General features: G+C 41.0%; 1 protein-coding gene across 1 annotated transcript; it reads left to right on the top strand.

Annotated features, from left to right (window-relative positions):
- The first annotated feature begins 19 nt into the window (after positions 1–19).
- On the top strand, positions 20–27,840 carry LOC118816735 (exportin-5). The gene is made up of 33 exons (XM_036583297.1): positions 20–244; positions 1,640–1,761; positions 3,480–3,552; positions 3,645–3,782; positions 5,728–5,910; positions 7,647–7,673; positions 9,004–9,189; positions 10,893–10,969; positions 11,099–11,131; positions 11,823–11,919; positions 12,002–12,085; positions 12,847–12,972; positions 13,662–13,752; positions 13,847–13,975; positions 16,060–16,175; positions 16,356–16,511; positions 16,631–16,672; positions 17,603–17,692; positions 17,913–18,112; positions 19,141–19,240; positions 19,689–19,870; positions 20,565–20,665; positions 20,759–20,855; positions 20,942–21,078; positions 21,203–21,300; positions 22,500–22,546; positions 22,625–22,728; positions 22,812–22,871; positions 24,264–24,361; positions 24,477–24,584; positions 24,695–24,832; positions 25,225–25,389; positions 27,173–27,840. The coding sequence occupies exons 1-33, from the start codon at positions 143–145 to the stop codon at positions 27,317–27,319; spliced, it is 3,654 nt and encodes a 1,217-aa protein (XP_036439190.1). The 5' UTR covers positions 20–142; the 3' UTR covers positions 27,320–27,840.
- Positions 27,841–27,946: the final 106 nt, after the last annotated feature.

Here is a 27,946-nt window from a genome sequence, read left to right as displayed (position 1 = left end):
CCCGGCCGGCCTGCCGCAGCCGCTGCATGTGAGTGTGTGTCCACGCTGCCGTAGCGGTCGTAGCTGCCGTGGCTGGATCCTCTATGTTCGTGTGAGCCGCTCTTTCTTCCCTCTGGAGCAGAACCGCGTGTGTTCCCGCGCCATGGCCGACCCGGTGTCCGCGATGTGTGAGCAGCTGGTTAAGGCTGTGAACGTGATGATGGACGCGGAGTCTAATCAGCGCTATCGGCTGGAGGCCCTGAAGGTACCGGAGAGCCGCGCTAGCCGGCCGTGCTAGCTTACAGCCCGGCTTCACTGCTGGACAAACAGCCTGACCCGAGCCGCGCTTTCAGGAAGCGCGTCCAGCCGCTTCGCTCGCCCTTCTTCAGTGCGGACGGCGCTAGTTAGTTAGCCGGCCAGCTAACTCCGCTCTGGTGGTTCGGTGTCACCGCGGTGCCATTCATTGCGCGGTTAGCCGGCTAACCGGGGGCACAGCTGCTGTTCGAGTTCGGGCGGTTCAGATACCGCGGGGTTAAAGTCTCTAGCTGGGTGTTTTTACTTATTTTACCTGCTTATTATGCGTTATTAGGTTGTTATCTGGACGTTTTGACACCTGCGACCTCATCTGTCTCACATGTGGAGGGTCTAATAGGAGTGGAGGACCCGTTTGGGAGACATATAGCCATACAATAAGTTATAATAATGAGAGCCTTCCCTAATTCTGACTTAGTATCTCATAATTCTGACTTAGTATCTCATAATTCTGACTTAGCGTCTCATAATTCTGACTTAGCATCTCATATGAAGCTTATGAGACTTACTTTGTCATAATTATGGCTTAGCATCTCATAATTATGACTTAATATCTCATAACTATGGCTTAGTATCTCATAAAAATGGCTTAATATCTCATATGAGACTTACTTTCTCATAATTATAGCTTAGCATCCCATAATTGTGACTTAATATTTCATAATTTTGCCTTAGCATCTCATAATTATGGCTTGAAATCTCATAACAATCTCAGATTTCTGACTTAATATCTCATATGAGACTCACCATCTCATAATTGTGACTTACTATCTCATAGTTGTGACTTAGCATCTCGTAAGTATGACTTAATATCTCTTGTGTATGACTTAGAATATCAGAATTATGTCTTAGTATTTCTTAGTAATAACTTACTAGGTCATACTTATTGTCTCAATTATGACTTACTATTTCATAAGCATGACTTATAATCTCAATTATGACTTAGTAATTTTATGACTTAATAATAATGAGAAATTTCTCATAGTTTTGTGAGTCTTAACTGAGATATTAATTCATAATTATGAGATACTGTCATAACTGAGATACTAAATCATAAGTATGAGAAAGGATCTCATTATTATGAGATAGCAAGTCAAAATTCTGAGAGATTAAGTCAAGCTTGTGGACACTTTTCTCATTATTATGACTAAATGGCTCTGTATATATATATTTTTTTTCCAGTGGAGGATAAAGTCATATTATGCCTTTTGAGGTTGCTTGCTGGTCATTTTGACACCTGCAACATCATCTCTCACCTGTGGAAACTCTAGTGGGAGTGGTGCTATAAACGGTTGCATAAACACTGCAGTATGTTATCAGCACAATAACAGCCCATTTTCCTTTTCAGTTTTTTGAAGAATTCAAAGAAAAGTGCCCGTTTTGTGTACCGTGCGGCCTCCAGTTGGCAGACAAATCCCAGGCGGCGGTGGTGAGACATTTTGGTCTGCAGATACTGGAGCACGTCATAAAGTGAGTTCTGTTTCAGCCACTAAAGCCTTTTGCCCGTTGTCTCTCTGTGAAGGGCTGAAAGATTATATGGAAATCTGAATTTGAAAGAGTTCAGTTTTCACATTTTAATTGAAGCCTATAATGTTGGCAGCGTTGTCCAGTTTTAAATGGGGAAACCCAGTAATGTATATGCAGATGAGTTAGACCAATCAGAAGCAACCATGGTCTGTGTACATGACAACACAGACACAAGTAAATGGCACATTATGTTCAGTGTTCAAACCAGAAAAAGTGGATATTCTGCTCTTCTTGGCCAAAATAACAGGCCTGGATGTTCATGTAAAGAATGTAACCTATTCATGTTAAAGTTTAGTCACTATATTGATCAGAAAAATGTTGATTAGATATTTTTCCAGATTGTTCAGCTCTATTTCTGTGCATATTTTAGATCCTATATCGGAGTTTAACGCAGTTTGGTAAAATCTGGCAGCTAACGATTCAGAAAATAACGATACAGTGGGGTCACGATTTGATATAGATCTCCATACATCGCAATGAGGGCACGGCTCACTAATTCAAGGATATGGAAAGAATTTGACACATTATTGTAAAACCCCTGAAATACATAGTAAACACATTGGTCATCAACGGCCATGTTGGAGGATGTGCAGGAGTAAGGAGGCCAATCATATGCGCATCTTTTGGAAATGTAATAAACTGTACTTTTTTTGGGCAAATAAATATGATCTGCTTAAACACATTATGGCTTATTCGGTTCCCAAAAAATGCACAGATATGTACCTTGGAGATAGAAGTGATCATCTTACTGATAATGACAAACATTTAGCAAGAAAATACGTCTGATAGGCAGCAAAAAAGGCAATAACACGAAATTGGTGTAAGATTGAACCTCCCTCTATAGAACAGTGGGCGAAAATTGTAAGACAAATTTATGTACTACAAACAAATGACATACCAGCTTCAAACGGATGACCTATGACACCGTAGAATACATGGGGATAAACTGACGGAAATACAAGGATAATACACCTTCGAATTCACTCATTTGATAAGAGTTTAAAAACCACAGACAACCACTTTTTCCCCTCCTCCTCCTCTCTTTTTATGTCTATGTCCACTTGTAAAAAACTCAATAAACACTTAAATGTAAAAAGAAATAAATAAATAAAAAGGAATGGCTGATATTATGCCTTACGTTAGTACGTTAATGTTTTCATTTGCAGTGTGTTATAGCATTTAACACGTGCAATATTTGAAACAAAAGATGTGCTTTAAAAAGTCTCGATGTAAATTTCTAAACACAAAGTAATGCTCTAGCCCACCCAGACAACTTCGCTTAGCTGAGGCAGGCTTACTGGTTGTGCCTAGGATCTCCTCCAGATCAGTCAGTGCAAGAAAATCTCTTTATGTAGTTCCTAAATAGCATTTCAATCCGGATAATTAGGAGTGCTAGCTGAATAGGTGTGGTGAAATCCAGATTAAAGGCATATTTATTTAAGCCAGCATTTTTAGACTTTGTAACTAAAATGGAAAGTTCTATATAAATAAATGTTATTGCTGTTATTATTGTTAATATTATTACGTTAACAACAAGCTCACATGCCAACAGTTAACTGATGAGTTTAATCAGAGCGGGAAAATCACCAAACTATGCTGGGATCTGGCTTTCCAGGACCAGTGTTCTCAACCCTCATATTCTGTCACTCTGATTCAAACAGGTTTCAGTGGAACAACATGCCACAGCAGGACAAGGTCCATTTAAAGAACTGCACAATGGAGCTGCTGACAAATGTGAGTTGTGCTGGTTGTTGATACATTATTAGATGTTTATCTATTAATATGATTGAAATTCTGGCTCATCACTTGAATTTGTCTCTCTTTAGGGCACATATCCCATCTTGGAGGAACAGAGTCATATCAAAGATGCTCTCTCGCGGATTGTGGTGGAGATGATCAAGAGAGAGTGGCCACAGCACTGGCCAGACATGCTGAAAGAGATGGAAACTCTCACTTCATTTGGGGTATGTGGGGTATTTGCTTGATGGCTTTAAGCGTGCAGTCCAGGTCTGTACCCTATCGGACTGTAGTCCATCTGTTTCTCTGCATACTTTGTTAGCCCCCTTTTACCCTGTTCTTCAGTGGTCAGGACCCCCATGGACCCTCACAGAGCAGGTACTATTTAGGCGGTGGATCATTCTCAGCACTGCAGTAACACTGACGTGGTGGTGGTGTGTTAGTGTGTGTTGCGCTGGTACGAGTGGATCAGACATAGCAGTGCTGCTGGAGTTTTTAAACACTGTGTCCACTCACTGTCCACTCTATTAGACACTCCTACCTTGTCAGTCCACCTTGTAGATGTAAAGTCAGAGACGATAGCTCATCTGCTGCTGCACAGTTTGTGTTGGTCATCCTCTAGTCCTTCATCAGTGGTCTCAGGACGCTGCCCACAGGACGCTGTTGGCTGGATATTTTTGGTTGGTGGACTATTCTCAGTCCAGCAGTGACACTGAGGTGTTTAAAACTCCAGCAGCACTGCTGTGTCTGATCCACTCAGACCAGCACAACACACACTACTAACACACCACCACCACGTCAGTATTACTGCAGTGCTGAGAATGATCCACCACCCAAAAAGTACCTGCTCTGTGAGGGTCCATGGGGGTCCTGACCACTATAGAACAGGGTAAAAGGGGACTGAAAAGGGGGCTGCAGAGAAACAGATGGACTACAGTCTGTAACTGTAGAACTACAAAGTGCACCTATATAGTAAGTGGAGCTGATAAAATGGACAATGAGCATAGAAACAAGGAGGTGGTCATAATGTTATGCCTGTATTTTATACAGAAACAGCTGTTTTTATTCTGTCTGTTCACATAAAGGAGAAAAACTGCAACAAATGACTGAAATGCCAACAACACAGTGCAGGATGCCACACAGTGAATTAAAGTGAATTAACCCAAAGCAAAAATGTGGTTGATTTCTGGTCTTCATAACTTCAGAACGGTTTAAGCTCCAAACATGATACACATATCAGACCATTCAGCAGACCCGACCCAAACTAGCTAGTCATCACAGCAAACAGCACTCTGAGAAGGAGACACAGTCAGTAGCCTTATTTTTTAATGCCAGTGCAGATATCGACGTTTTTATCAATAGCGACTTTCTTTTTTTGCTGTTTGATTGACCAAATGTTTTGCCTGATCAATATTTGAATATTTTATTCTCAGCGATATTTAATATTGTCATGAAAACTGACTGCTAGTTAAAGTCAGTCGATATTCAGAGTTTTGTATGTGACACAATCAGAACAGTGAGATATTGACGCGGCCTCTGTTGAAATATTATTATTATTATTATTATTATTATAAAGACAAACAACATCCATAATCAAATTATGTATTGACAATTATTAGATCAATCAACAAAGTGAATTATTATGATTTCTGTAGTTTTGTCTGACTTACATGACACAGTTTCTTCTTTTATGATTCAACCAGGTAATTGAATCTGCATCGCCTCCAACACGTTTTGTGGTGTGTGAAATCCATTGGAGTGATTGTGTACGATAAGAACGTTGTAGAGCGTTTTTGAGGTTTTTTTCCTCGAACCTCCTCAACCGCAGGCTTATTATTCAGTTATTAACCTTATCGTTTAAGGGGTTAAATAAATGAAGTGTCAGCTTTTTTTGCCTAATTGATGTCGTTGTTTACTAATGGTTGCAGCTCTGATTCCTCTGCACTGACTTTTTTGCCACTACACAAACAAAACCTTCCTCTGAAAAAAGCTTTAATGTACATTAATGCAAAGAACATTGAGAGAGACTGATTATCAGTTTTGAACTGTTTCTCTTGATCTATTTGTCATGAGTCAAACGGTTTTGATACGTCAGAGTTATGCAGCTGTGTATTTCTGTTGTACCGCATGAATTTGAGGCTAACTCCCGCTCCCGCCATCCCTCTTGCTCAGGAAACGCAGACGGAGCTGGTGATGCTCATTCTCTTGCGGCTGGCCGAAGACGTGATCACGTTTCAGACTCTGCCCACGCAGCGGCGGCGGGACATCCAGCAGACCCTGACGCAGAACATGGACAGCATCTTCACCTTCCTCCTCAGCATCCTGCAGCAGCACGTCGACGAGTACCGGAGACTGGTAGGCGTGCAGGTTCTTAGGGAATTAGTCCACAACCCCGGTCCTGGAGTCAGCCCTGCCCTGCACTTCAGTGTTTTCCTTGCTCTAAAAGACCCTGTTTACATCTGGCATTAACATCCAAAATCTGCAGAGAGGAAAAAAACTTCATAGTAATATACAAAGTGTAATATTGAACATAAAATATTGGCAGATTAGGCTAATCTGAGCTTGTTTTGTAGTAGAAATCAAGCAGAATGATGGTAAAAATAAGCAGAATGTTTCTGCAACCTTTTTTTATACCAGTAGTTGAGTGAAACTGTGAGGAAAGCAAAAATCGAGGAGGCTGCTTCACTGTTTGAAGCCATTTAGTATTTATTTCTCAATGTTAATTGAATTAACTTATTTTCACTAATCATTATGACACAATGCACCATCACTGGCCCACTAAGGACTAATACAGGCCTGCGGACGACCAGATGGACACTACACGACTTTTGAAGTCACAGAATCCCTGTGCTGCTCACACTGCACAGCATTTATTCATCACTTGAGACCACTTGTTTGTCGATACAGTGGTGTGTACACTACAGGAGTGATCACAGACGAAGCCCACACTGCACAGTCTTCCACCCAGACAGACCACCTGATGACAAACTGCCAGCGACTCTGGGGAAATAAGCATGAGAAGAGTCTGTCCTGTGCTAAAGTCGATTTAGAGAAACTCACTGTTGTTATTCCAGGAGAAAAAAGAAAAGAAAACGAAAATATGTTTGAATATATTTGAATCATTGCTCTTTTCGGACCCAGCCGAAGTGGCGGGGAGCAGCAGGGGTTGTCAGAAATCTGTCTCTGGGCCCAAATATAGCGCACTTGCCTTAAGGATGTTTGGTGGGTTATAATTATGAGGAATACCAGGGTGACGACGTACTCCTGCCAGGCCCGCAGTCGTAAGGAGGACAGCGTACTTTAACATTTTGTCTGGTCATTTTTTTGCAGAAGCTCTAAGACTGTGGTTCCTAATCCTCGTCCTAGGGACCCCACGCTCTGTTTACCATACTCTAACACTCCTGTCTCGGCTCATTAGGACCTTGTTAATTAGCTAATGAGTTGAATCAGGCAGAAAATCACCCATGTCTCTTGTGTGGTGACTGAAAAGCTCACGCAGCCACCTGTCCAGTGTAGAATGCCCCACTGTTTTAAAGAGAAAGATAAAAAATTGCGAAAACACTGAAAATAAGAGTAAAAATGTTTCTGTGTTTGGATTAAAAAAGTTATAGAGCTCAAGAAACTCTGCCGGGATGAAGCGCTCCTCCATATTTCCCCTGGCAAAAGCTGTGATGTCATTAGCTGACGACCAGCGAGCCTCACCTTATTGAAACTGAATGGGCCATGTTATTGTGGATTGTTGTGTAAAAGGCCCATTTAAACCACTTTAACACATTTTTGACCTCTTTGTTTTTGTTTTTTTGTTTTGTTTATTTATTTTTTTGCTTGCCTGTTTTGTTAACGTCATGCTCCTACTTTCACCATCCATCTGAGAGTTTATGGACAATCATTTCTGCTGACCCATCTTATGGGAGGCATTTCTGTGCTAAGCATTTTTGTCTGTGGATTTTAATGAAACGCCCCCTAGAGGAGCACACAGCTTAATTTACTGTGAATTTTAACCATTTTTATGCCAACTTCTGTAACAGCCGGTATAAGGTGGGCTGTATTTATCATGTTTGTTCATCTGTCTTTTTGCTTTTGTTCCACAGAAAATAATTCCAGGACAGGAGTTAAAGGTGAGTCTAGAACTCTTCTCTCAGAGCTGGTCTCTATGGTGGTCTTGGGTGGTCCCTTTATTTTGAAGTAACCAGTAAAGTGGGGCTGACGTGCAGCTACAGATGAGCTACATTCAGCTCCTGTATGCATTTACAGAGTGTGGCAGGTGTTTCTGATTAAATGGTGTCGAAACTACGCTCTTATTGATGGTTCTCCATAGAACAATGAACATGAACAATTAAAAAAAACCTTTTGCACGATTTTGTATGTGGTTCTATATAGAACCTTTATGAAAAGGGTTCTATAGAGCACCAAGAAGTGTTCTTCAGATTGACGGGGAATGTGTTGTATGAGGATTGATGGATCTATATAGAACCATGAAAACTCACAGAACCCTTTGCATGGTTACAGCATTCTTTGCATTGTGAAAGGGTTCTACAGAATGATGTTGTATGTGTTGTATGAGATTCCATATAGAACCTTTTTGTAAAGGGTTCTATATAGCACCAAAAAGATTTATTCAGATTGATGGAGAATGTGTTGTATGTTGTTCCATATGGAACCTTTTGGAAAAGGGTTCTATATATAGCACTTAAAAGGGTTCTTCAGATTATAGAAAAAGTGTTGTATGTGGTTCCATATAGAAAACTTTATTGAAAAGGGTTCTGTATAGCACCAAAGAGTTCCTCAGATTGATGGAGAATGTGTTGTATGTTTCCATGTAGAACCTTTTAGAAAAGGGTTCTGTATAGCACCAAAAAGGGTTCTATATAGCACCAAAAAGTGTTCTCCAGATTGGTGGAGAATCTGTTGTATGTGGTTCCAAATAGAACCTTTTTGAAAAGGGATCTATATAGCACCAAAAATGATTTTTCAGATTCATAGAGAATGTTATGTGGTTCCATGTAGAACCTTTTTAAAATGGGTTCTGTAAAGCACTAAAAAGTGTTTTTCAGATTGATAGAGAATGTGTTGTATGTGGTTTCATATGGAACCTTTTTGAAAAGGGTTCTATATAGCACCAAAAATCGTTAGTTACAATGTCAAGCTTGTAATAATAGAAGAACCCTTTTTGGTGCTATATAGAACCCAATTCAAAAGAACCATCTACAGCACATTCTCCAACAATCCGAAGAACAATTTCATGATACAAAGGACTCTTTAATCAAATGCAAAGGGTTCTTTGAGTGTTCATGGTTCCATATAGAACCATTTTCTTTGCTAAAGAACCCTTGAAGAACCATCATTTTAGGTGTGTAGGTAGGTCTACTCAGTGTATACACCCAGCGATTAGCCTACATAGTAAAGGAAGGGCTCTGCTGTTCTAACCGGTTCCTTCTTGTCCTACAGGCTAAAGCTCACTGCCGAGTCGGTATAGCCACCTTAAACACTCTGGCTGGCTACATTGACTGGGTAGCTCTGGTCCACATCACCAACGACAACTGCCACCTGCTGGAGATCCTGTGTCTGCTGCTGAGCGAGCCGGAGCTCCAGCTGGAGGCTGCAGAGTGTCTCCTCATAGCAATCAGCAGGAAAGTGAGTGGGGCTTTTACTGCAGTCAGCCCTAAAGGGCTCCTATGTTAGTAAACACACCGAGCATCGCCGCTCTAACGTACAGGAGCAGTTATGATCGTGAATATGTGCTTTTTAGTTGCGGTCGTGTTCAGTTTACTGTTAAAGCTTACAAGAAGATGGTTCTGAGCGTCTTACCCACAAACCCAGGATGTTATTAACGTCCGTTGACATCTATAACGTACACGTTTATGCTTATTTACAGATTGCAAGCTTTAGTAAAGGCAGATATTGAGAACACTTGATAAACTGTATGTTGCGCAGCCATAAAGTTATTTTGTACAGAGCCCTGCTGGTGACATCCCGTATAAATGTAAGTAACGTGTGGCCACGACTTAGAAAGGCGTGGGAACGAGATCCTAATGTGTGGCCACGACTTAGTAGGGCGTGAGAACGGGATCATGCCTTTTTAAGATGTGGTCAAGGCTCATCTCATTCCCATGCCTTATTAAGTCGTGGCCATACATTAGAATCTCGTTCCCACGCCTTACCAGGTAGTGGCCACAACTTAATTATCTCGTTTCCACGCCTTCTTAAGTCCTGGCCATGCATTTGGATCTCTTTCCCGCACCTTACTAAGTCGTAGCCACGCGTTAGGATCATGTTCCCATGCCTTGCTAAGTCGTGGCCATGCGTTAGGATCATGTTCCCATGCCTTGCTAAGTCGTGGCCATGCGTTAGGTTCCCACGCCTTACTAAGTCATGGCTATGACTTATGTCGTTCCCACACCTTACTAAGTCATGGCCATGTGTTAAGATCATGTTCCCATGCCTTACTAAGTTGTGGTCATGCGTTAGGATCTTGTTCCACGCCTTACTAAGTCGTGGCCATGCATTAGGATCATGTCTTAATTATCTTGTTCCCATGCCTTACTAGATCATGGCTATGACTTATGTCGTTCCCACACCTTACTAAGTCGTGGCCATGTGTTAAGATCATGTTCCCATGCCTTACTAAGTTGTGGTCATGCATTAGGATCTCCTCCGGCGGCGAGAGGGGGTTTGGAGGTAGAGCTGAAAGTTTGATATTTTTGTGTCAAAATCGAAGTTTGAAAGAGTACAATTTTCTAAAGATGAGCTGTAAATTTTATTATACAATACATGATCAGCAATGATGTCTTAACAAGTTTTAAATGGACAAAATTAAACTAATAACACAGAATGAGCTCCCAGTAGAGGAGTTTAGGCCAATCAGAAGCAACGAAATGCCCATGTCCTGTATATGTGACATCACAACCATCGCAACTAACTTAGTCTGATGCACTGAAAAAAAGAGGATATTCTGCAAATTAATTCATAGAAAATTACTGCATTTAAACACAATATTGGTCAGAAAAATCACAATCAGATATTTTCCCCAGATCACTCAGCCGTAGCTGTGGGGGAGGTGAAACATGGTATCACTGGTTAATATTATCTTTCTCCGCCTGCTGATGCGCAGTGATGTAATCAACAGTCTTAGGTCAGGCAAAAGTCTCTTTGATCAAAGATGACTGGAAAACCGTTTTCTCTCATAAATGATATGATATAGTAAACTGTGCTTAATAAGAGCAGAAGGATGAAATAAAAAGATAAAATAAGGTTCATTTCAATTTCAGGTTGACTTTCATGTAGAAGCAAAAATAAGGGGAACGCCAGTTAATAGTGTTGTTTCTGCTCCTGTGCAGGGAAAGCTGGAGGACAGGAAGCCCCTCATGGTGCTGTTTGAAGATGTGGCCATGCACTACATTCTGTCGGCCGCTCAGTGAGTATCTGCACTCAGAGTTCTTAAGGAATATCAACATGATCAGAGCACCTTCTGTTGCAGTTTGGTATCATATATACAGTGTAAGTGCTGTAGTTTATAGAGCCTTTCAATATTGTTTCTTTCCAGGTCCGCTGATGGAGCCAACAATGCCAGTGACCAGTGAGTATCCAGCATAGACAGATTCAGCCTTGGTGTTTGGTAGCTTTTGCTAGCTTTCTGTTGTTTTTTGAGCATTTTGGAAGCAATAAAATGAAAATGCTATAAAAATGCTTATGAGCTTTGCTACCAGAACGTTATCAAGTATGTTTGACAGGTTTCCATCAAAACTCATATGCAGAGAATTGATTAATACTGAGCAAATGTAAACGTATACTTGAAGAAAATCCTATTACGACATCTACATATCGCTGCTGTCGGAACAAAACCTCTTATCTCCAAAATAGTAACTTTACAGGAGAAGGAAAAAACATACTTTACTTTTAATGTAAGTCAATGGAGCCAGACTGTTTTTCCAAGTAATTTTGGGCCGTTTCTTTTGGTCCATTCTTCATGAAATTTACACACAGTGTAAAAGGTAACAGGTATTTTCAAAATATGCCAAAAACTGGAAAACGACAAAAAAAATTTAGATACGTGGTTTTGTTCTGACAGCAGCGATATGCATTATTGCGTTTCTATACCAGCTAAAAACATTTGCACAAAGTTTAGCCATATTTAGCATTATGTTTTTGTCGCCTGCGCCATCAAATGTTTGAAAATATTAAAGCACTTTTGGCCTAAAGTCTGATGGAAGCCTGTCTATAGTCAGTCTTTAACAGTGTACAAAGCTTAACATGAGTTTTTAATGTAGGCCAGCGGGAGCAGGGCTATCGGAGATGAGATACACCTTCTTGAAGAGGCTCTGTCAGGTGCTCTGTGCTCTCGGCGGTCAGCTCTGTGCACTGGTGGTGAGTCTCTGATCAGTTTTTTAAGTTTATCTTTGTTAATGTATCAGCCTGAGTGGGTGCTCATGGTCCTGTATTCATTTAGGGCTCAGTCGCAGAAGTGAACGTTCCTGGGAATCTGAATAAATACATGGAAGCTTTCCTTGCCTTCACTACTCATCCCAGCCAGGTAAAGTGGCGTTTGTGCTACAATAAGCCCAATAACACTGTTTCCGCTAAAGCAGTAACAATAACAACAATGACGAGTTGAACATGTGCAGCTTATTTAAGGGTTCGAGCTTAGAGCAGAAACACCCTCATCTCAGTTTCAGTGGTTTGTCAGCTGATGATGAGCTGAGGACAATGAATTTGTACAATTAATAAAGGAATAAACTTTGTCGTATGGAGTAAAAGAACCTCTGTGTCAGCTTTTCAAGCTGCTGGCTAACGTTAAAGTGCAGTTTGTGCTTTAAAGTTGCTGCTGCAGCCGCTTTCAGAGGAACAGTTTTCATTTCCTCCCTCAAAAGCTGTCCGTATCTGAGAGAGCGAGTGCTCAGCAGGGAGTAGATGTTTGCTCACTGAAGCCGGTGTTTGTTGATGACCCGGCGCCCCCTGCTGGCGAGTGTGTGTGTTTAGCTTTTTGCCACTTGAGCTAGTTTATTGTTAGTGAGCTGTTTCAACATCTCCAGCTAACATGGCTTATCTAGCATGTTGGCTATAGCTATTTTTACATATCCATCGGTTTATCACTCTGTAGCTGTTAGCTGATGTTATTGTGCTCTGAAAGCCGTGAAGGAGTTTTTTCACAAAGCGTTTACGTCCTTTATTTGGTCTCGACTCCCACATTGTTGTGTGTTTGGTTCTTCAACCGTTCTGGATGACAGTTGAGATGCCATATGGAAGATTGGGCCCCCACACTAATATCAGTTTCCTTTTGCATTTTACAAACAGTTTCTCAGGTCCTCCACACAGACCACCTGGGGAAACATTTTCAGACATGAAGTTTTATCAAAGGATCTTGTTATTGCACAGATGGCCATTAAGTATTTGAAGGCAGCCATGACCAACCTCGTGAAGGTAAGTGGTTAACAATCACTTTGGCAGAGTATTTGAATTTTGTATAATATTTAGTGGTATAAATGGGTGTCAACATGATAATTTACCAATTATTATTTTAACCATTATTTTTAATGCCATAATACCACTTTTCTGGTTTGACGTAGGGCTGAATGATTTGCGAAAAACATCTAATTGAGACTTTTCTGATCAATATTGTGATTTTAAATTGCGATTACTTTCAGTAAACAGAATTCCAGGCTTGTTATTTTGGCCAAGAAGACCAGAACATCCACTTTTTCTGGTTAAGACTGCCAGTTGGTTGTGGCTGTGATGTCACAGCATTTGGGTGTTTGGTTGCTTCTGATTGGTCTAACTCATCTACACACAGTTCAAAAGCTCTGATATTAGGTTAGTGTTGCCTAGTTAAGGTAACGCTGTTGTTAATATAGGCTGTAATTAAAATTTCAGCTCTTGTGATTTGAAAATTGCACTTTTAAATTGCAATTTCGATATAATATGATGAATCTTTCAGCCCTAGTTTGACCTATCAAACCATTTGCAGCTCCACCCTGAAGCTCAGCGATGAATGTTTCTTTTTGCACAAATAAGACAATTAACTACAAATAAATGTAATTAATCGTGATTATTTTAATCTGTTGGCAGCCTGAATAATATCGCATGCTATAGTAATTGCTGTATGTTTTTAGACAGGGTTCCCCTCTCAGAACGACAGCCCAGCTTGCGAATACTCCCGTGTGGACTTTGACTGTGATGAGGACTTCAATACATTCTTTAATTGTAAGCAGACCAGGTTCTTTAATGTAGAGACTGGACTTTGTTCAAATAAATTGCGAAAGAAAGAACTTTTCCAATAACATGATGTCTTTCACAGCTTTCAGGGCCCAACAGGGAGACGTTGCTCGCCATGCCTGTAAGATTGCCCCTATGGAAGCCTTCCAGATCGCCGGGGAATGGTTACAGTATCAGATCAACGCGCCTCTCGACACTGGAAATGCTCTGTGTACGTTTCTTGCACTAAAACAAAAAGACAAAAAAAGACAGCAGAGCATTTTCAACAGAGTATAAAACTTATTTCAGTTCGAGCTCTTGAAGAGGTGTGAGAGGTGATAAAAGTCTCGATATTATGACTGCAGTTCCTGGAAAGCAACTCATTTCAAATTCTTTTAATTAGGTCTTCCAGAAAACAGCATGCTGTCTGTGCAGTTTCAGTTTTGGTCATAGCGTGGGGACATGGGGGCCATTGAAACCCGCTGAGGCAAAACAGCTTTTCAGCTTGATCAACCTGACTGCTTTTAAACTCGCCCCACATAATGTGCTAACACCAATTCGGAAACCCACTTTCCGGAGTGTCATGCTAGTACGTGTCTGAGGAGGAAATTACTGTGGCTTACAGCTGTGAGACCGGTGCTCTTTATACTACTGATTATCATATGTTTTGGGTTTGCAGGATTCATTTTGCAAACATATTTGACTTCAGTGGTGTAAAAGAGCCCAAAATGCACAAGGCTAACTGACGCTTGCTTTTATTAGTAGGAAAAGTAGAACTTTTAAATTTCTCAGCTTTCGTACACAGTGGAAAAGGCACATGCCACTTTTGTCTCCTAGGGCCCGATCCTGTCTCTTATTTTTACCTCTGCCGCTTGTTTTCGAGTGTCTCCTTGCCCTTTGGAACTGAGTTACAAAGGGGTAGTGGTTGAAATCTTCCCTCTGAAACGGGACCCTCAAATAAAGAGCATTACTTCATTAACAGCTACTAGCGCTGCTCTGTAGGCGACCCTGCCAGTCTGCAGTGACAGCAGAGGAGGGTAAAGTTCAGCTCCTCACTGCTGGGCTTTAGTTACATTTAGGGGGTCATATGCCTTCAAAGAGGGGGGCACTTATTTATTATCACATGCACCTAATTCTTCAGTGATATGAAGCTGAAGTCAGATATTCACCAGCTTCTTGTTTGAATTTTCCTGGTCCACCTTAAATGGAGCAGCTGCTGGACTATTTAAGGTGGAACAGGAAATGTAGCTAGCAACCAAGACATTAAGACATCATTTTTTTTTGCTTGTGATGAAGAAAAGAATCATAATGCGCTGAAATGACCTTAAACTATAATATAATATAATAATATAAGATAATACAGTAATTATTGTAATTTTAACGGAGAAAATTCTCACATTTGTGGGTTTCTTTGGTCTCTTGTGCCGCCATCTTGCTGTTTTTTTCTTTTTTCTCGTAACACTGTTTGGATTGTGCCTCTGAAGAACCTCCGCTTGGAGGACCATGTAGCCTTAACGCTTCACCCACTTCACTTCAACACTACCCCCTATCCCAACAAGAATTGGGACACCCTGCCGCTAGACGTGAATGCACAAAACTGAGTGGTAGGGCGAGAGGTGAAATGGAGTTGGGCCTAGGATTGCATATTTTGGAAGATGACTTATTCAGAATGAGGTACAGTTTAGTCAGCCACCATTTGTCATTAGTTAATTTAGGTAGCGTCAGCTCGCTAATTTCCATGCTAAGGTCTAATTAATTGTTTTTGCTGGATGTCTTTCTGTAGGTCTTGTTTTTTGGGAACAAGACCATTGTGTGGGATCGAGTATCGGTTCCAATAATGTGGAAATTAGTATTCTTAAAGTGTTCTCAGAACACTTTTGCTTTTCTTTTGTAAAATAACTTCTTAGCCTGTTTTTTTACCTTGTGTATCGTCGCTGTCCAAACAGAAACGCGTGTCTCTGTTTTTTTGCGATTTTTAGTTTTGTGCACAGTTGGAGTTTAGCGGCTCTCCTTTACATACATTTCATAATGACTGGACCACTAGAAATGCTCCAAAATCACTTTGAATAAAATATCTTCCCAATAACTTTGGTGGAAAGTAAAGAAAGTTTTTTTCCCCTTTCTTGTAAAGTTACCATTTTTTTTTTTTGTTTTTCTTACTTATATTTTCTTACAAAAAACAATTTATACTTGTTTAATCATCCACATCCTTTTCCTGCACTGAAAACAGTCCAAAATTCATCCTATTTGGCATCTGGTGTTCAGTTTCCAGATGAAACGTAAGAGTAAATACCGTCTTCATCTACTCTCTTGAAGCTAAAACAGGAGAGGGGCTGTGCTCTATGCTTTCACCTTCAGCCAGGCAGTGGGACGCCATGACCTTCCTCACAGAGAGTGTGATGGGACAGCTCTTCAAAATCGTGGACAAGGAGGTATCACTCGTTTTACCTCCACAACACTATTTTTATTCATTTTGCCTGCTTAGTTGTCTTAATAACAGCTTTCTACTTCAATTTATTGCAGCCAAATAAACAGAACATTCTGTACAATTACAGAAGGTTGAAATTGGCTTTGTTGATCACCTTTAATTTGCCGTTTTCTTATGTGTTCAGAAATTGCCTGTTGACCAAGGCATGGAGCTGCTCCAGGCCGTAGTGAACTACGAGACGCGGGATCCCCTCATACTGTCCTGCATCCTCAGCAACTTGTCCTCCCTCTTTCCTTTTGTTTTACATCGGCCAGAGTTTCTACCTCAAGTGTTTTTTAAGGTAAGACGATTCATCACACACCAGTGCCCGTTAGCGCCTGACCTGTGGCGGAAAGGTCCTGACGTTTGATCTAATATCGTATCGCTCTGTATTCACGTCATTATGTTTGTATTTTATAGCTGTTTCCCGCCATCACGTTCGAAATAGTTGAAGAAAGCAAGGTAAGACACAATGTTAAGCTATAAAGGCCTCGTATATCGTCGTTGTCTCCAAAACAGTAACTTTAAAAAAGAAGGCAAAAGTATTTCTTTTAACATGAGTTAACAGAGATTTTATCACAAGCCATTTTTAAAACATTGCTGTTGGCCCGTTCATCAGTAAATGTTGACACCACGAGTTCGTTTACATGCACTTAATAATCCGATAACTGCAGAAAATCTGATTTTGTCAGAAATCCCATCAATGTGTTCACATGCTCTTGAGTAATCAGATAACGGGGAAACTCCAGGTCTCCATGAGTCAGACAGTAATCAGATTTCTGCTTTGCAACCAGCCAATAAACTCACAGAAGAAGACGTGACATAAACGCAACATAAAACTCAAACTTCGCGCCACTTTACCTGAAAATATGAACAATCATCATCTAGAAGATGAAGAATATTTAAATCCTTCATTTCGTCAAGCATGTATTTGGTTTCAGCGTCGCTCCAAAAGTGTTTTGCTGCGTCGCAGCAGCGCTGCTCGCTTATTTCCGGTGCAGCAGTCTGTTTTCACACATGCTCAGACTGAGAAATCTGAAAGAAATCAGAGTAAGAGCTCACATGCACTGAGAAATCTGATTACTGAGCTAAAATCAAGCCTCTTTATCAGATTTCTTAATCATATTTCTAGATTGGAGTATGGTGTTTACATGACCATGTGAATGATCAGATAACTGCAGAAATCTGATTATGATCTGATTATTGAGTGCATGTTAATGCCTCACTGTAAAGGACAGCGCTGTGCTCAGATGTCAACACACTGATAAAAAACAGAGCTTATTCATGTATTTATTTTGGACAGCGACGATATGTTTCAGTGAAATCCAGTATTTCTGATTGAGTTGGATCAAGTGCTTCATTTGAACAACTGATGTCACTAAATGCTTTTAGGCTCCTCGAACACGAGCTGTCAAGAACGTCAGAAGACATGCCTGCTCCTCAATCATCAAGATGTGTCGAGATTACCCAGAGTTCATACTAGTAAGTATTACCCCTTTGCAGAAATCATTAAATTCACTGTTCTCATTATTTCTAATAACACGCTGACATGATTTAACCAGAACAGAAGCCCAAAATCCAGCCTGGGCTGAAAGAAGACAAAATGTAGAACAGATGAAATAGATTTTCAGATAAATGTGTCAAAATTAACTGGAAGACCGTTAATGTATGTGGTTTTTGTTTATTTTTGATTTTTTTATAGCCATGCTTTGACATGCTGTACACCCAAGTGAAGAAGCTGTTTGCCAGTGAGCTGCTGCTGACCCAGATGGAGAAGTGTGCCCTCATGGAGGCTCTGGTGCTGCTTAGTAACCAGTTTAAGGACTACAACAAGCAGAAGGCCTTTTTGGAGGAGCTGATGGCCCCCGTCACGACACGCTGGCTCTCGGAGGAGATGCGCAGGTATGAGTTAAACTGGATGCATGTGGAAGAGCTCAGGTACTTACCAGCCTCACTGTATGCTTCTACATAGTGCTGTTGAGGAAATGAATTGCTGTTGTTTTGGGGTCGTATTACAGAAACTTCTTAACTCTGAAATCTGATCTGTTTAGTCTCCATGACAACTTCAGCACGAACTGAATTCAGGACAGTATCTATTACAGAATAACCAGTTCCTGACTTCATAATCTCATCATTATCTCCAGATAAGAAAACAGCATCACACAAACATCCTAACTAGACTAAACCTCCTAAATCCTGTCCTAACTTTAGGATGAACCCCAACAGGGTCCTCACTTCTGTTTAAGGTCCGTTTCTATGGTTTTTAGGCAGCTGTGTCAGCAGCATAGTTCACTACCAGCATAATGAGCTCCATTTATTTCTACTGTAAAACGCTGCTTTCACTGTGAGATGATTTTCTTTTCTAACTCTGCGTTTTAAAGATCTCAGACGCTGCAGACTCGATCTCCACCGCCCCTCTGATCACCTTCGTGTGTTAATGCTGATGATGAAATATTAGTGATGGTGGTGAATAATGAGGAGACGGAGCTGAACGTGTGTCTGTTTATTAGGAGGAGTAACGTTAGCGCGCTCGGCTAAAACGTTTGGGAAATGGAGACTGAAACTGGGGAGCGGCGACACTGATAAACAGCAGGGGGCGCTCTCACAGTATTCTTAACTTTCAGTTTATCACACGTTTGGTTTGACCTTTTTACATCAGTAACGGTAGCTAACGTTAGCAGTCTGGCTAACTAACCTGATTATTTTGACAATGTGTTTACGTTTCAGCTGAGCTCTTATGGTTGGTTGCTGGTTAACAGACGTAACAAGTGGTTGTTGACTTTGATCGAGTAGGTTAAGCGTTTGGGAAATGGAGACTGAAACAGGTTGTCTTTATAGAGGGACAATCAACAGTGGGATTCCATGCGATATCGAGTCGAACCACAGAGATGATGATATTGATCAGTATTTTGTTTCCTGCTTTGTTTCAGTGTGCTGTGGGATCCTGCTAGTTTCTTGGCCTTCGTTGGTGCTGATCAGGTTGTTAATGAGCCCGCAGCTGAGGACCAGATGGGAATCAACAGGTCAAGGGTAAATATGAATCATCTGCACACACTGTATTTACAGTATACACACTGGGATCACACGTTGTATCAAGACCTCGTATGTCCATTTTTGTTGTTTTTCAGTTTTGGACATAATTTGAAAGTACCCATTGGCCTTCACATTTCATGTTGAATGGCCCAAAGGAAATGGCCCAACATTTCTTAGGAAAAAGTCTGGTTCCATTGACTTACATTAAGAGTAAAGTTTGTTTTTTTACCATTTCAGAGGTACAAGGTTTTGTTTCAACAGCAGCGATATGATTATGATTATGATTAAATATTGCCCAAAGTCTGCTGAGATGTGGCTGGATGGTGGCCAACTCGAATGGTTTTACTTGCATATGAATGAAGCCCTAATCTTCACCTGCATCAAACTGAATGTTATAAGTCCTGGCCAACACTTCTAACCCTAATCTTTGTCTCTTCACTGGCAGATCAGTTTTTGCGTGTACACGATCCTGGGAGTGGTGAAGCGGGCGCGGTGGCCTGCTGATCTGGAGGAGGCCAAAGCTGGAGGCTTCGTGGTGGGCTACACTCCTGCTGGAGCCCCAATCTACAGGAACCCTTGCGCAGAGCCGTTGCTCGCCCTGCTGCCAAACCTGCTCAGCCTCATCAGGTGGGGAGTTTGTCCTGGCCAGTGCCAACAAGAATTCACCAAGAAATCTGACGAATGTTGTAATGGTCAAATAGTTTAAAGGAGTTTAAAAACAAAGCCAACAAAAAAATCTTATGACACACATATAAAAACAATTATGGGACTATGTTGCCACCAGGCTGTTTCCTACTGTAAAAGAGACTAATAGGAGAGTTTAAAATATGCAGCATCATCATGTGAAATTGCCAGCCAGTCACTGCCAGTTCATTGTGAAGGTAGATTGTTCAAATCGTGAGTGAGTGAATAACTGTGACAGGCATGATCGGCCGTTTGGCTCGTCAATCAGAAATAAACATCCCTTACACACCCCACATTATATGCAACCAGGCACTGACACAAGGTACAAGGCAGCCTTGAGTGGGCTTGCACGTTTTTTTTGATAACGAGTGTAAACAGCGGTAGTATTCATTAAGTGACTTCGATTATTTGAACATTAATTTCAGTAGTTGGACATTCATTGAAAACAGGGGTCGTCAACACGCAGCTCTTTTACTGCCCTGTTGTGGCTCCACAGCTGAATTAGATTAGTAGGTAAAAATAAAATAATCCTCCTTTACAGTAAAATAAAGCTCTGCTGATCATTCAACACAGTTTAACAGTAAATGGTCTTTTTTTAATTATGGTTTTGTTTAATTATGTCGAATTCTTATTCCAGAACCCACAACAGCTTATTTCTGCCAGAGAATCTGGCTCGGCTCAGCGAGACCTTCAGTCGGGCTTATGATGTGATGGATGTGGAGAAGAATCTTATTTTAGGTAAATGGTAAACGTATCTTTATCCGGTTATGATATCAGTTCTGTGTGAAGGTTGGCAGATGGTAATAAAAAGATATAATCTGCTCCACACAGCAATTTCCCAGCCAACCATGGACGTGTACGACTCCCCCGTGTACAGAAGCGCGCTTGAGCGCATGCAGGGCTTCTTCTGCACGCTCTACGATAACTGGTGAGGCCTGATCTTACAGATACGGAGTTATCACCCGATCAGCCCGAGCCGTTTTCTCAAATTTCTGCTTCCTCACTCTCTTGCAGTTACCACGTCATCGGGTACGCTGGGCCAGCCCTGCAGCAGGACTTCTACACAATAGAAGGACTGGCGGAACAGTTGGTAGGCTCCGCCCTTATCCACCTGGAGCACGTTCCTGACCACAGGCTCCGCCCCTTAATCCATATCCTTTGTAATAGATCATCTCATCATAACCATATTTAAGCTCTTACCATCTAGTCTTTTGGACGCTGCTGTGCTAGATGGCCTCTTCTTGTCGTTGTTTGCCTTAATGTGGTCGTGTTCACGGGTGTTCATGAAACCTCTGGTCATGTCCTGTCCTTCGGAGTACTATGACGGTCTACTCTGCCCCCTGCTGGGCCTTCTGTTCTCCCACCTGCTCCAGGTAAAGCGCACGTTCTCTTCTGTTCTGTTCTGTCCTGTCCGAACCACCACTTTCCCAAAGGAGAGCTGTGAATCCAGCATTTTGTAAACTCATAGGTACACAATTTAAAAAGATGGTTCTTCAAGGGTTCTTGAGTAAAGAAAATGGTTCTATATAGAACCATGACCACCCAAAGAACCCTTTGCACAACTGAAGGATTCTTTGCATTGTGAAAGGGTTCTTTAGACTTGTGGATAATGTGTTGTATATGGGCTTTATGGAGCACCTATTTGAAAAATGGTTCTTCTACACACTTAAAGATGGTTCTTCAAGGGTTCTTGAGTAAAGAAAATGGTTCTATATAGAACCATGAACACTCAAAGAACGCTTTGCACAATTTAAAGGATTCCTTGTATCGTGAAAGGGTCCTTAAGATTGGAGAATGGGTTAAATATGGTTCTATATAGAACCTTTTTAAAAAAAGGTTTCTTCTACACACTTAAAGATGGTTCTTCAAAGTTTTTTTAGTAAAGAAATTGGTTCTTAATAGAACCATGAACACTCAAAGAACCCTTCAGATTGATGGAGAATGTGCTGCAGATGGTTCTATATGGAACCTTTTTTGAAAAGGGTTCTATAGAGCACCAAAAAGCGTTCTTCTGTTGTTGCAGATGTGACATTGTAACACTAGCAGAACCATTTCTGGTGCCACATGGAACCCTTTTCAGAAAGTTTCTATATAGAACCATCTACAGCACTACGAAGTCTGCATTCTGAAGAGCGCTTTCACAATGCAAAGAACCATTTAATCATGCAGATGGTTCTTTGAGTGTTCATGGTTCTAAAATGAGGCGCAGTCTTTACTAAAGAACTCTTGAAGAACCATCTTTTTAAAGAGTGTAGTGTTATGATGTCAAGCTTGTAACAATAGCTGAACCCTGTTTGGTGTTATGTAGAACCCTTTTCAAAAAGGTGCTATATAGAACCATCTACAGCACATTCTCCATCAATCTGAAGAGCGCCTTTACAGTGCAAAGAACCCCTTAAGCATGCAGATGGTTCTTTGAGTGTTTATGGTTCTATATAGAACCATTGTCTTTCATAAAGAACCCTTGAGGAACCATCTTTTTAAAGAGTGTAGTGTCAAGCTTGTAACAATAGCAGAACCCCTTTTCGTAGAACACCATAATAAGATACTGTTATTTTCTGCCCTTTCACAGAGGCTGAACCTCCGGTGGCAGATCATCAACCAAAGAACCAACGTGTGGTGAGTGACCTGCTCTCAGTTTCATGGTTTCATTGTTTTCCACTCTGCTGGATTCTCATACGGTTTCATCTCAATCAGTGGTCCAGATGACGACGAGGGTTCCGAGGAGAACCAGGTGACTCAGGAAATGCTGGAGGATCGGCTGGTGCGACTAGCCACGCGAGAGGTCATGGATCTGCTGTGTGAGTTCTGTATTAGTTTTTTATGAAATGCTCCAGCCTGTTTGACCATTTTTAACGACCGATTTCATGATCCGGCCCTGCAGCGATGTCCTGCATATCGAGAAAGCTGCCAGAACCAGCAGGAAACAAGGAGGATGCAGATGGTGAGTTCATAGAATCATTTACTAACGTAATTGTGAATACGGTGACCAGTCTGTGGAGTTACTCAGGTCTTTTATTCATATAGAGCCATTTTTATTAGGTTGAGGAGTGGATGGGAGGAAAGCAGAGCAGAAATATGTAGTAATGTGGCTAAAAGACACCTTGTCCCTATTAGCACGCGTTTTCTAGACTCATTCAAGGCTGCGTTTTGGCACAGCTGGCGAGATTCTCGCATGTAGAGGCGTCAGCGTTGGTTTTTACTCCAGATACGGTCCAGCTGAGTATCTCACTGCTCTGAATTGCTAGGTAGCTACACACTTAAAAATGAAGATATAGATCCATCAACAATCAAAGAACCTTTTTATGATTAAAGGGTTCTTTGCATCGTGAAAGAGTCCTTCAGATTAATGGAGAATGTGCTACAGATGGTTCCAAAAGGGTTGGCACCAAAAAGGGTTCTGCTATGGATATGGTGTCAAGCTTGTAACAATAGAAGAACCCTTTTTGGTGCTATATAGAACATTTTTTCCTAAAATGTTCTAAATAGAACCATCTACAGCACATTCACAATCCATCTGAAAAACGCTTTCATGATGGAAAGAACCCTTTTAATGATGCAAATGATGTTCGTGGTTCTATATAGAACCGTGAACATTCCAAGAACTCTTTCTGAGGTTAAAGGGTTTTTTGCATCGTGAAAGCGTGCTTCAGATTGATGGAGAATGTGCTGTAGATGGTTCCAAAAGGGTTCTGCTAAAGTGATGTCAAGCTTGTAATAATAGAAGAACCCTTTTTGGTGCTATGTAGAATCTTTTTTTTTTTTCCCCCAAATATGTTCTATACAGAACCATCTACAGCACATTCTCCATCCATCTGAAGCAGCCTATCATGATTCAGAGAACCCTTTAATAATGCAAAGGGTTCTTTGAATGTCCATGGTTCTACATAGAACCATTTTCTTTACTAAAGAACCCTTGATGACCCATCATTAAGTGTGTAGCACGTTCTCAGTTGGGTTTGTTACATAGAACAAATGATAGCAACTCCCTCTCACATACAAACTCTCCAAAACAGTGGTTTTCTTTTTTTTAGACGATGGGTAAAAAGACTGCTGGCAACATTTGGAGGGTTGCCAGATTGGGTGGGATCCCCAGTTTAGCATTTTAATGCAACTTGCTTTGAAATTGATTATTTATTCATTGTCATTAACTCATTAAGTTTAACTAAAAATCTAAATACACAAATAGAATTTATGCGAAACTGAAACAATAATAATATTTATTATAATAACGTGATATGTAATCTTCAAAGGTTGGAGATAATATTCCACAGAATATTAAATGTAAGTATTAGACAGCTGCAGCACTGCTCATGCGTTTGTGGTTTTTCTTTAGGAGATGAGGAGATGATGGCAACAGATTCCTCTCAGCTGAATACGTCACAGACGGCAGATGAGCTCACAGAACTGGGCAAATGTCTTCTCAAAAAAGAGGTAACCTTGATGTTCATGCCAGGTGGTTGCTGTGGTCATTGATTCACACTTCTTCTGATTACAGTATCCGGTTGAACCATGTTTTGACTTGTACTTGTGCTCTGCCTGCCTTTAGGACATCTACATGACTCTCCTGGCTATCTCATTTAACTCCCTGTCCTGGAGAGACACCACTAACTGTCAGCGGGTTGCTACCCAGGTCTGCTGGGCTTTGCTGAGACAGGTACAACAATACTGTCGCAGTCTGTGCTCCCTGTATGCTTTACACCTCAGTGGATTCCGTGATCACCTTCGGGTCCACGCTGTTTAATTGTTTCGCTTATTCCATCACAGGTCGTTGGTGGAAACCTGCTTCCTGAGGCCGTAACGTGGCTGTACGCCAGCGTGCTGAAGGCTCTGCAGATGCACGGTCAACACGATGGCTGCAATGCCGCCCTGACCCAGCTGGCTCTGCTCATCTATGATGCTCTGGTAGGTGTACAGCAGGACTACAACCTGCAGCATTGGTCAGTATTAGTTGCCAATTGGAAGTCTGAGACTTGTTTTAAAGGGGTTTATTTTTTTATTTATTTTTTTTAAATCACTTTAACGAACTCTGTGTGAAAGCTGGTGGTACAAAACCGTTCACTTTTCTTAAGAGAAATTAAATCTCTCTTTTCTCTTTCTGAAATTTCAAAATGATGAAATTTGAGTTTTTCCTCTTAACTTGTCTGTGTTAGATTTGGTGATGATTCATTCCTTTACAGACCTCATTGATGCTTTCATGATAGCCGGTTCAGTTTACCTTAAAATTCCCATGAAACTGTGAAAAACAATAAGCAGGACTTTCCACTCAACGCTTCTGAATATTGTGCTCTCCACAGCGGCCTCGATACGCGGAGCTGCGCGCCATCATGAACCAAATCCCCAACATCCATCCAGAGCAGCTAGAACAGTTTGACCAAAGGACAGTCAACCCTGCGCTGCAGAAGGTCGGGGAGAAGAAGAGGAAAGACCAGTTTAAGAAGCTCATTGCAGGCACTGTGGGGGTAAGACGAGCTCTGTTTCGGGGGAGAAAAAGATGTCCATTTAACATTGAGGGGTCAATTTCTGTTGTTTTAAGTGCTTTATTATTCCTTTGAACCGGCCAATCAAAACGTCTGGAGTTAATTAAATAGAGCAACTGTTGCAAACTGTGATTAGACATTAGAGTCTAAAGGACGATGGATCTGCAGGACTAGGCTTGGTGACCATCACCTTAGGTCGTGTTCAGACTGCAGGCAGATCTGATTTGTTGCTCAAATCAGATCTTTGGAGACGACTGTCCGCCGTGTTATTTAGAAGTATTCAGATCGGATTTGTGTGTTCAGACATCTCCAGCCTGTCTGCATGGGTTGCTATGGTAATGATGTAGGCCTCAGTAACTACACTGGTGATGCAGATTTCAAACGTGGATGCAGGAGAGATGGAGGAGTAAAATCTAGCCCACCAAACTCTTCAGAATTCTCTGGAATAATAATGAATCTTTGGCGCTCTTCGTGAATCCCAGCACCTCCGTCGCTCTGGAGTTGCCGTGTTGCGAGTGATGCAGAGCACACGTTAAAATCAGATTTGAGCATACAGACTGAGACACATCTGTAAAAGTTCGATTGGAATCACATTTCAAAAAACCTCCAAACAAGGTTTGGATCAGATTTGCAATAATTGGATTTTGTGTGGTTTTTAGCTTTCCAGACTACCAAAAATCAATCTGGATATGTCAAAAATCTGATTTTGTGTGGTTTTTAGCTTTCCAGACTACCAAAAATCAATCTGGATATACCAAAAATCAATCTGGATATGCCAAAAATCTGATTTTGTGTGGTTTTTAGCTTTCCAGACTACCAAAATTCAATCTGGATATGCCAAAAATCTGATTTTGTGTGGTTTTTAGCTTTCCAGACTACCAAAAATCAATCTGGATGTGCCAAAAATCTGATTTTGTGTGGTTTTTAGCTTTCCAGACTACCAAAAATCAATCTGGATATGCCAAAAATCTGATTTTGTGTGGTTTTGGCTTTCCAAACTACCTATTTGGGCTTGCAGTCTGAACATAGCCATAAAGTCTCCAAGTCACACAACTACTCAGTTAGTTAATTTTGCCTAGTCATATAATACCCTGGCGCATGTGTGTTGGCTAAATACCCTCAATTATATTTACAGTTAGGAACCACTTTTATTAGTTTCTCATTCAGCAGAACTTGGTTGTGCCGTCCCTTTTGTCTGCATTGCCAGTTGCCTGTCAGTCATGACAATGAGCGCGATCCGATAACTGCAGAAAATCAGATTTTGTCAGTAATCCGATTAACATGTTTACATGCTCTCGAGCAATCAGATCACTGGGAAACTCCAGGTCTGCATGAGTCAGACAGTAATCAGATTTCTGCTTTGTATCCAGCCAATAAACTCACAGAAGAAGACGTGATTTAAACATAATGTTAAAACTCAAAATTCATGCAGTGGCTTTTTATTTATTTATTTTTTTTAAACATTTACCTAAAAATATGAACATGCATCAACCAGAACATGAAGAATATTTAAATCCTTCATTTTGTCAAGCATGTATTTGGTTTCGGCGTCGCTCTAAAAGCGTTTTGCTGCATCTCGCGGCGACGCTGCTCGCTTATTTCCGGTACTGCGGTCTGTTTTCACACATGCTCAGACTGACAGAAACGAAAGAAATCAGAGTAAGAGTTCACATGCACTGAGAAATCTGATTACTGAGCTGAAATCCAGCCTCTTTATCAGATTTCTTAATTGATTCTTAATGGGACTGTTTCTTTGCCTCAACAGAAACCCCTGGGGCAGCAATTTAAGAAAGAGGTCCATATCCGGAACCTTCCATCCCTCTTCAAGAAGGTGAAGCCTTCAAAAGACATTGTGGCCAACAGCGAGAACGCTGGGTTGGTCAGTCTGTTCGCCCCTGATCACGATGACTAATGTGATGACGGCTAACTTTGTGGTACTACCGGTGGCCCTCTCTGTTACAACACAGTGTCTGCTCTCACTAACGGATTTTTATTTTACTACTTTTGGTTTCTTTTTAACAAAAAGATTTGAATTTGAATCCTGCACAAGCTGGGTGTACATGTTTCCTTACGTTTCTATTTTGTGCCATTTTTTGAGCCGCAGAGGAAAAGAAGGGAGAAAAAGAGGAAAAGTATCGAAATGACAAATATAAAGCTAAAAAAATCCTGTCAGAGGAATGTAAAAGCAGATCATTGATGATACCTCCAGTGTGGACGTGGAGACCTCAGAAGACCCAGCACTACATTCCAGCTGTACCATTAACTTAGTGGACTTGATCAATGAATTATTTTTTTTTTTTTTTAAAAACATCAACTTTGGTTTAACACTAATGGCAGTGAATTGTTTGTGTACAGGAGACGGTATGTAAAAAGTGTTGTGGTGTTTATATTTTGCTGTTTTTAATAAATGTAGACTCAGTGGTCATCTGAGGACGCGGTGGCTGTTTTGATTCGAATCTCACTGAATAGCTCAGCGTTTTGTACGCTCACAGTGCACAGTGTTAAATAAAACGTGCAAATCCACAGCCACAGTCAAGTT

Source organism: Colossoma macropomum, unplaced genomic scaffold, assembly GCF_904425465.1.
Source record: "Colossoma macropomum unplaced genomic scaffold, Colossoma_macropomum, whole genome shotgun sequence".
In the NCBI taxonomy this organism is placed as follows: domain Eukaryota; kingdom Metazoa; phylum Chordata; class Actinopteri; order Characiformes; family Serrasalmidae; genus Colossoma; species Colossoma macropomum.
Note: the sequence above shows the minus strand (reverse complement) of the source record. Positions and strands in the feature narration are given on the sequence as shown.

Excerpts from the sequence above, each read along its gene's own strand:
- LOC118816735 (XM_036583297.1), top strand. The coding sequence starts at position 143 with ATGGCCGACCCGGTGTCCGCGATGTGTGAGCAGCTGGTTAAGGCTGTG. Across the intron at positions 18,113-19,140 it reads CTCTCGGAGGAGATGCGCAG|TGTGCTGTGGGATCCTGCTA; the intron begins GTATGAGTTAAA and ends GCTTTGTTTCAG. Across the intron at positions 25,390-27,172 it reads TCATTGCAGGCACTGTGGGG|AAACCCCTGGGGCAGCAATT; the intron begins GTAAGACGAGCT and ends TTGCCTCAACAG.